This window comes from Miscanthus floridulus, chromosome 5 (assembly GCF_019320115.1).
Source record: "Miscanthus floridulus cultivar M001 chromosome 5, ASM1932011v1, whole genome shotgun sequence".
NCBI lineage: Eukaryota > Viridiplantae > Streptophyta > Magnoliopsida > Poales > Poaceae > Miscanthus > Miscanthus floridulus.
Window position 1 is genome coordinate 114,780,032 of NC_089584.1, and position 9,632 is coordinate 114,789,663.

At 49.1% G+C, this 9,632-nt stretch overlaps 1 protein-coding gene across 3 annotated transcripts; it reads left to right on the forward strand.

Moving 5' to 3' along the window:
• Nucleotides 1-6,483: 6,483 nt before the first annotated feature.
• On the forward strand, nt 6,484-8,866 carry LOC136450523 (probable sugar phosphate/phosphate translocator At2g25520). 3 transcript variants are annotated; one of them, XR_010758368.1, is made up of 3 exons: nt 6,484-7,829; nt 8,267-8,505; nt 8,707-8,866. XR_010758368.1 is itself a non-coding variant. In XM_066450999.1 (2 exons), exon 1 carries the CDS (start codon nt 6,700-6,702, stop codon nt 7,783-7,785), a length of 1,086 nt encoding a protein of 361 aa, XP_066307096.1. In that variant the 5' UTR covers nt 6,484-6,699; the 3' UTR covers nt 7,786-7,829; nt 8,267-8,659. The 3 variants fall into 3 exon arrangements, 2 of the variants coding, with proteins under 2 accessions (XP_066307096.1, XP_066307097.1); XM_066450999.1 differs by lacking the exon at nt 8,707-8,866 and having other exon boundaries at nt 8,267-8,659; XM_066451000.1 differs by lacking the exon at nt 8,707-8,866 and having other exon boundaries at nt 8,320-8,659.
• Nucleotides 8,867-9,632: the final 766 nt, after the last annotated feature.

The window sequence follows — 9,632 nt, forward strand, 5'->3', positions numbered from 1 at the left end:
CTCTCCTTATGAGAGATCTTCTAGCATCGTACTCCCGTGCGCTCTCAAAAGCGGTAACTCAACAGCCCCTTTACGGCTTCACAGAAGCCCCAAAGGGGCTCGGAGGCTCCTGTCGGGTTCATAAACCCGGGGTCCCCAATAGACTCGCTTTCCTGCAATACCTGGCCCAGCAGGCAGCGCAGCGACAGCGCGTGTTTGGGCTGGCCCAGATACACAATGACAGACCGAGACCACGATTTGGTCCTCGACCGGCACCTTCGGCCAGAAGACCTGGTCGGAGCCCCAACCGGAAGGGATGGCTGTGGTGGGACCACAGTCCGACTCCGACCCTGTTCCTCCGACTGGGGATATGTCGGACCTTTGTTCGCCCCTCTTTCCTAACCGACACGGTCGGGGCCGACTAGGAACGACCGACCAGGACGCCTGCTCGGTGTGGGCCTGGGAAGCAGGCAGAGCAGATAAGGTAAGACGATCAAGTCAATCGAAATATTGAGGACCGTACCCTGCCATGCCCTATGCACCTACAGGACAGTGCCGCCAGGCCATGTCAAACGAACACTATACAACCTTCCAGACGCGTCAGAACACAAATAGTATTGTGGGCACCGTTGTTTGTCGTCCCTGGCGAACACTGTGTAGCCTGCCAGGTCATGAATAGTAAGGTGGGCGAACACTGTGCAGCCTGTCAGATACAGCAGGTCATGAACAGTAAGTTGGGCGATGGTGTGCCGTACCCGACGACGTGGACAACAAGACTAGATAGCACACGTACACATTCTCTCCCTTTTCGTCTTTGACTTGTAAGGCATCCCCTTCATCTATAAAAGGGGATGCGCTCTCTCCTAAAAGGACTGGAGGAGACAATAGCTCTAGAGCTCGACAGTGACACAGTCTATATGCTCTCAACAGCTGATAAGCTCGGACACACAGAGCATAGGCTCCGATACTTAGCGCACGTTTGAGCATCCGTCACTCTCTCCCACTCGGTTTAGAGTCCGACCGGGCCTCTAACACCCTTCTCATTCCTTACTCGTTTGTAACCCCACAGCAAACTTCGAGCACCTGGGCTCAGAAATAAAGTCACCGACCGACTGAAACTGAATATAGGGCACATTGCCTGAACCAGTATAAATCATGTGTCATCGCGTGCTAGACCACATCTGATCACAACGTACGGTAAAACTACAAATATTTACTTGTTGGTCACATTTCGCACCGACATCATGAGAGGCCAAAGGCGAGAAAAACAAAAACCAGAGCTAGGCCTGGATTGTTGGTTTCCCTCCTCAAATTGGTTTCTCCCTTGAAAAACCAGAGCTAAGTCTTTTCCCCTTTCGATCGTTTGCTTGAGAAAACCAATACTGTAGGGAGGGTTCACACGGAGCCATGATATACGTGATTGTCGGGTCCTTGTTCTTCCATTTTGCTTATTTATTCGAGTATACATGATTTCTAGGTCCATTGCCTTGTGTTTATTTTCTTGAGAAAATCTGGGTTGCATGGAGGGAATCGATGTGATTGCAGTTTCCAAAATTGTGTGGAAGGTTTCACCACGGTCAGGTAGACTGATCCATTTGAATCTTTTTAGCTGTAGAGATTTCACCCTCACAATCTAGCCCTAGTGATGGGATAGAAACAGTGTTCGCCTAAACGATGTAAACGGCCGATTAAACGGTCACTAAACTGTAAACGGCGGTAAACTATTTTGTTTAGGGGGCTAAACGAAAATTAAACGGTTGACCGTTTAAACGGTCAAAAAAACGAAAAAAAAACGGTCTAAACGGCCTAAACGGAACGGAGATAAACAGTATTAAACTGGCTAAACAGCTGTTTAAACGGTTGTTTAGGCGAACACGAGGTAAATCTAGTTCAGTTTTGTATGTATAAATTTGTATACTTAAGTTTATTATATTTATAAATGTGTACACTTGATATGTTACATGCATAAATATCTATATTTGGTTCTTTTCACATGCATAAATATATATACATACCAAAATAATTGATTTTTACTCGGATAAATATGTATAAATGCTAGAATACTTGATTTTTTATATGCACATATATAATTATACGTTTTTAAAAAAAAATACAAAACCGTTTAGACCGTTTAACTTCGTTTAAACACCGTGTAAACAGCCTAAACGCTAAACAAAGAGCAACCATTTACCGTTTAGGAAAACATTGGATAGAAACAACGGAAACCGATAAGCTTATATCCCTATCTTAAACCAATATCTTTTCCCGTACCCATAATCCAAACACCGTAAATAAACATAAAAATAAGACCATAGAATATTCAAATATTTCCAAGTTGTGCACCCGAAGGTAGATGATGGTTTTAAAGATAATTTAAAACTGATTTCATATTTTTAGGGGGGGGGGGGGCGGACACAAAGTTTATAAGATTTCGATTGTAAGATGTTTAATTGCTTAATTTATACAGAAACAATATTTGGATATTTTAAAAAAAAAGTAGTCCGATTTTGTTCTCCGATGGTCCGATTTATCCCTGCACAGTTGATATGGCGCCACGTAGAACAAAAATTCTGTCTAAAAACTGTTTAGGGTGTAAAAGAAACGGTTTATAGATGATTGGGAGGGGGGGAATGAGTTTATTTATCCCACCACCTTCCCTCACACCTGCTGCGGAAACCTCCCCAGCCCAGCAGAGATTGGTAGGCAGCGCCCGGTATACCTAGCTGTAGCCCGTGGGCACGCACGACACCCCCAAGGCCCCAACCCAGCAGTTGGGCTCGTGTGTCGCCTGGGCTGCTGCAATACATTCCATCGCAGTTGGGCCATGAGTTTGCTACCAGCTGAATAAGAAGGTGGGTTGAGGCTGAATAAAAACGCAGGCTTGAACGTGCGCTCGTCAGTCGCCAGCACCCGTCGGGCACCTCCCCACCGGCCGCCGGCGTCAGATCAGAGAAGACGCCTGCAGGCCTGAAGGAAGACACCGCCCCATGAATCAAAGTTGTAGATCGAAAAGAAAATTTGTTCCGGACAGAAGATAACACGGCGTCGGCGAGTGAACTCTAGCACTAGCGGTGCGCGCACGGTTGAGCTGTCCTGCTCTCTTAGATTCTACTCTACTCGACTTATTTCCTCCACAAACAGGCTTGGATTTGTAGTCAGCGATCACAACAGAGTTGTAGATTTGTAGGGTGTGATGACTGGTGATGGTGAGCATTGACATGATGACTCAGGCTGTGTTGTATGCACTGTGCAGCTTAGCTCGGAGGCTCCTACAGCGAGTCCGCTGCACTAGTTACCCACGCTGCACGGCATAAGGAGGAGTCACTTTTGCTGACAATTCTCGAACAGTAGGATCGATCGCTTTCGTTATGGTTCCATCGTCCCTTTCATATCTGTGGAGTGTGGACTCAAGTGTCAAGCATCTGACAAATCCACCGAGCTAGTGTGTGTGCTGTCCTTCAGTGAAGGGAAATGATGGGGCAGCGCCATGTTGGTTGTCCCCGTCCTGACGGAGAAAAATAAATGCAGAAAATTGCTCCCCCGTCGTGGACGTCCAGACTGACGGAGTGACGGGGGAGTACCATACCTAGGACTAGGAACCGATTCAATGCCTGCTCAACGCTCAAGCGATCAGGGGTGCGTTCGGCTGGCTGGCCGCGTTCGGCTGGGCTGGCCGGCGCACCCACAAATCACTGTTCACATGAACAGTGATTTTCAGCAAAACCAATATTTTTCCTCCGCAACCATCAGTCGGAACAGTATTTTGACTTATTTTTCAGTCCTGACGAACGGCCTCCAGGTCGTAGGCAAGCCAGTGAACAGTCTGTCTTAGCCGTGCAGCGGGCATGCTATGTGCATCAATCAGGCAACAGAAACAGGGCATGCGAACTGCTGAAGGAAACTTGCATTGAGTGTTGCAGTTGCAGCGAGTCAGCATCAGCAGCAGGTTCTTGGGTGGTACTGGTACACTGTCCTCGTCACGGCGAAACTGAAAAGAGCTCGGCTGCCCGGGTCTCCATGAAGCTTTTGTTATTAGTGGATCCATCCATACATATAAGCCGGTGGCTGGATGGAACATAACAAAAGCTCCATCTTGGTGCTCAGCTGCTGTCAACAATTTCATTTCCTGCGCACGTTACATACCTCGGGCCTTACCACTCACCAGAGACAGGCAACGCTTCCTTAACCATACACGGCCTAGTGGCCTACTATATCGTGCGATGCGATTGATCCCTGCATGCCATTGCTCCGTCACGCACATCATCATCTTGTAGTAGTGTTGGATATTTGGATCGCCTGTCCAATGCTAGAAGTGAAGATAAAACAAAAGCTCTCGATCTGTTCGCTGCAGTTTCGGACTAAAAAGCACTGTTAATTGATTTATTATGACAGAAAAATACTATTTCTTCACTAAAAAGTACGGCGCCAACCAAAAGGGTGCAGCTGCCTGACATCTCTTTTCCAGGTATCGGAAAAGTCTCAATGTCTCAGCCAATAATCATGGAAGGGTACCTGGTTCACGTGGGAATATGCCAGCACAAGTGCACAAGCGCTGGAGAAAAAAAAAACCGAGAACGATGCCCCGCCGCCCGCCCCGAGCCAGATCTCATCTCGTCGGGCCAGGGGAGGAGAAGGCCAGAATGGGGGCCTCCGTCCGGTCCACCACACGCAATGCAACGCAGATCCGCCGAGCTCTCCAAACTCGCCACAGGGCCAGTGTCGGTCACCGCCAACCTCGCTCGCCCTACTCAACTCCATCGTTTTCCTGCGCCCAGCTGCGCTGCACCCGCACCGCACTGCACTGCACTACGCGGTCTCGCGGTGGCGGTAGCGGAAGACGCCAAGGCCGTCGGCGTCAGTCTCGCCAGCTCGCCGAACCGCACCAAACTGGGCTCTGTTTTTCCACGCGGACGCGAGCAAGCTCGCTCGGCGCCTTGCCATTGCCAACACCGCGCGCGTGTCAGTGTCGCGGTGTCGCCCCGCGAGTCTTGCTCGTTCGTTCGTCTCTGAATGGTCCACTTCCTTGGGTTCGGCACGGTGGGGAGAACGGAGGAGGGATCGTCGTCGTTCGGTCCGGTTTGGTGAGGCGGATCCATGACCATGAGGTCCACGCTTAATTAAACGCTTTGGGTGGAAGAAGGGTTCCCGTCTGAATTAGGTGAGAGGCACGCACAGAGATCCTGGACGGCCGGAAGCCTGTCAGCTAATCACATTGGATTGGAGAGGCGTCTCAGGGGCAAGGGCCCATGCTGCTGTTGCGATTCCAACATCCGACTTGCATCGGCCGGCCCCTGTATCTGTATGGTCTGGAGTCTGGACGGGGGTTTCTGGTTCTCACCGCAAGTTCATGCGCGTCAAGTCAGACCAGGCCAACCAAGGACGACCGGACTCCAGTTTCCACCCCATTGCATAGATTACGCTGAGCGGTGGTGATGGACCTTCCCATTCCCAGCCGGGCCAGCCAAGGGCACACGTACTCCACGCGTGGTGTAGCCCGGTTTCGGTGGCGGGCATCTTCAGTCGATTCCGGCGCTGCCGCACAAACTCTCATGACTCGTGGTCGTTCTTGGCTGCAGACTTGCAATGCCAGAGGGTAGCATGACAGTGTTGTTGATTCACACTGCGATTGTAAAGCAGCTGACTGCCTGAGCCTGGCCTTTTCCCTGTAAAGAACTTGCGCAAGCATGTTAGTGCCACTGAGGCACTGACAGGCGAATCTCGGGAACCTTTCTTTATTAGAAGATAGAATATGCTCCTCCTCCTAAGTTAACTCATGTTCGACAGTAAACAAGCTACAGAACCTAAATGACAAAGTGCCTAGGCATCAAGTAATACACTATAACCACGTCGGCGCTTGATCAAGGTGACAATAAGTCCAAATAAAGAGGGATCAGTGCACGGTTGTATGCGGCGGCCACGATAGGATTTGAACACACGATCTGCTTTTTGTCAAGAGGATGCCTCTTTTGAGCAGCTCAGCTTACTACCACCGATCAGCCTGTCGCTCTACACTGCATTTTGATTTTGATTAATATAAGGAAACAAAGGGTTGTTTGGGCCTTCCTATGAGACTTTTTTCAAACAAATGGATGCGTCGCAACAATTTGATTGAAGTTCCTACTGTTTAGGCCATTCCAAAAGAATTTCGGAGGAAACTAAATATGAGCTCCAATCTTAAATCGTTTACTTTTCTTTTTACATACATAATTTTTCAAAGGAGTATTTTCTAAACTTTGCTTTGTTTTGAAATCCTGTGAGATTTGAAGTGTTAGTATATTTTATTTCTATATGTTTTCCTTATTCTTGCATGTTGTAAATCCTTTCTTCTGGCCTTGGAGGCTTGAAAAAAAAAGCGTTGCACCAACTGGAAGCCCGTTTCCGTTCCGAGGCCACTTGCCACGGTGGCGGGAGATCGGTGCACTCGGCATGGCTCTGCCTCTGAAGTCTGAACCCAAAACCCGACTGGGCCAGAAAACAAGTCTGCAAGAACCCCTGCCCGCCCGCTCCAAATCCCCCGGGCCAGAAAACAAGTCAGCAAGAACCACTGCCCGCCCGCTCCAAATCCCCCCGTCACCTACCTCCGCCCTCACAGTCCCAGATCCGCCTCCTCCTCCCTCTCTCCCTCCGTTCCAGATCTCCCACCCACTCGAGAGTCGAGATCCACCGCCTCCGCGCCCCCTCACCGGAGCTGCGCGAGGAAGCGGGGGGCAGAGGCCAGCCATGGGCAAGGAAGGGGCTAGCGGCGGCGGCGGCGGCGGCGACAGCGGCATGTCGGAGTCGGTGATCCGCAAGGTCCTGATCTCGTACATGTACGTGGCGGTGTGGATCTTCCTCTCCTTCTCCGTGATCGTCTACAACAAGTACATCCTCGACCCCAAGATGTACAACTGGCCCTTCCCCATCTCCCTCACCATGGTGCACATGGCCTTCTGCTCATCCCTCGCCGTCGCGCTCGTCCGCGTCCTCCGCGTCGTCGACCTCCCGTCCTCCCCAGCCATGACGTCGCAGCTCTACGTCTCCTCCGTGGTGCCCATCGGCGCGCTCTACTCGCTCTCGCTCTGGTTCTCCAACTCCGCGTACATCTACCTCTCCGTCTCCTTCATCCAGATGCTCAAGGCGCTCATGCCCGTCGCCGTCTACTCAATCGGGGTGCTCTTCAAGAAGGAGACCTTCAAGTCCTCCGCCATGCTCAACATGCTCTCCATCTCGTTCGGCGTCGCCATTGCCGCCTACGGCGAGGCCCGCTTCGACGCCCGCGGCGTCGCCCTGCAGCTCGCCGCCGTCGCCTTCGAGGCCACGCGCCTCGTCCTCATCCAGATCCTCCTCACCTCCAAGGGCATCTCCCTCAACCCCATCACCTCGCTCTACTACGTCGCGCCCTGCTGCCTCGCCTTCCTCGTCGTACCCTGGGTCTTCGTCGAGCTGCCCAGGCTGCGCGCCGTCGGCAGCTTCCAGCCGGACCTCTTCGTCTTCGGCACCAACTCGCTCTTCGCCTTCGCGCTCAACCTCGCCGTCTTCCTGCTCGTCGGCAAGACGTCCGCTCTCACCATGAACGTCGCCGGCGTCGTCAAGGACTGGCTGCTCATCGCCTTCTCCTGGTCCGTCATCCGGGACACCGTCACCCCCATCAACCTCTTCGGCTACGGGATCGCCTTCCTCGGGGTGGGGTACTACAACCACGTCAAGCTGCAGGTGCTCAAGGCCAAGGAGGCGCAGAAGAAGGCGGCGCAGGCCGACGAGGAGGCCGGCTCGCTGCTGCAGGAGCGCGACTCGCACGGCGACCGCAAGACTGACAACCAGGCCTAGCGAGTGTGACGGATCTCATGATCCAACCGCCCTCGCCCGATTCGGTCGGTTCTGAACCCAGCCCCCCCTGCCTAGTGTACTCCAAATGTGTGATCCAACCCTTACAAGTTTGATGCAAAATTTGTTCATTTCTTGTCTTTGACTTGATCTGGTGTTAGCAAGGCAAAAATAAGCACGGGAAAGATGCAAGCTTTGTGTCGAACATGTGGAAAAAAAAATATATGAGCATTTTTTTGTCTTTTTTGGCCAGTTGTAGCTGTTACTACCACTTAAACAGTCAGCAAAATTGTTTGCATTATGTATATTGCTATGATTGGTCTGTTTTGTCTTGTTAATACATTAAAAATTGGATCTATTGGTGCCAAAGGAGTGCAATTTCAACCGAGTACTGATTAACATAATCCAATGTCTAAGTTATATTCTCAGTGCTGCTGTTACTAGTTTTTATTGCTCTAATTAATTGTCTTGGGACATTGGACAGGGACCTGGTGCAAACACCATCTGAAAATTGTTGTGGGGTTAATTGTTGTGTAGGGAGCATCCGGATGTATATCAGCCTGCTGGACCAGAAGAAACTTGGATCTTGTCATTTTTCTTTTTTTGGAGCCAATACTATTGTTTCGCTATTATTTTTCCATTTTTTTGTCCCTTCCGAGCGCTTGTACTGTATTGACTCAGTGAAGGGAACTCTACATCAGTACTTCAAATGACAATCACATGGTACTATCTACGACTCCCTCCGTTGCAAATTATAGACATTGCTTTTGCTACGCACTTAAATATGCACTATGTCTAGATATATAACAAAAGAAATGTATCTAGAAAAGTCAAAAGGTTGTATATTCTATAAGGAATGATCTTACTTAAATTCGCAGCTGATGTGTTTCTTCTACTTGTCTTGTCTCACGCTTCCTGAATCAGTCCAAAGTGTCTGCACTGAAATTGGACGCTTTGTTCCTTCTCATTGGTTGGATTGAATCCAACGGGGAATCTGAAGAATTGATTGTTTGCGGAGCATCAGCATTCATCCCCTTAATCTACATGCAGGGCTAGAAGAAAGTTGTTTGGTACTCCTTTTTCATTTCATTTCATCCCTTGCTGGCAGAAATCATTCATTTCATCCCTTGTTGCCGGGAATCAATCATTCAGTGTAGTGAACTCTACAGGAGTGAAGATGCCAACAGACGTTTGGCAGGGCTCTGGATTCTCCTAGCCAACAGACGTTTTTTTTCTTTGAAAATGTTTGGTACAGATTCTAGATTGGGATTCTCTTAAGAAAAAGAGTGCAAAATGAGAAGGAGACGAATCAGAAACAGACGAAGCACCCTTTTGGGTGATTCTCCCTTGTAGTGTTAAAAATGAGGCCCTAACTTATATATATATATATATATATATATATATATATATATATATATATATATATATATATATATATATATATATATATATATATATATATATATATTTGTTCACTCTACTGAGAATTGCAACGGGTTCTGGTTCTTCTGCTCGTCATGTGGTGTGATGCTTCCCAGAAGTCTGTTGGCTGTTGCAGTGCTGGTTGTGACTTGTGATGCCGCTGTGCCAGTGAACTCTACGATTGTTTTAGGGTAATAGACTCAATACGGTTATATACCACCAACAGACGGTAGGCTACGAATTTTTTTAGAGTAATAAACTCATCAATACGTTTATATACCACTACCAACAGACGGTAGGCTTTGACTTTTTTAGGGTAATAAACTCAACACGGTTATATATACCACTACCAACAGACGGTAGGCTCACTTGCAGTACCTCCTCTCTTTTTCTCAAGTTTCGGTTGCTCTGCAGCTGCTGGTTGGTAC

Excerpts from the sequence above, each read along its gene's own strand:
- LOC136450523 (XM_066450999.1), top strand. The coding sequence starts at position 6,700 with ATGGGCAAGGAAGGGGCTAGCGGCGGCGGCGGCGGCGGCGACAGCGGC.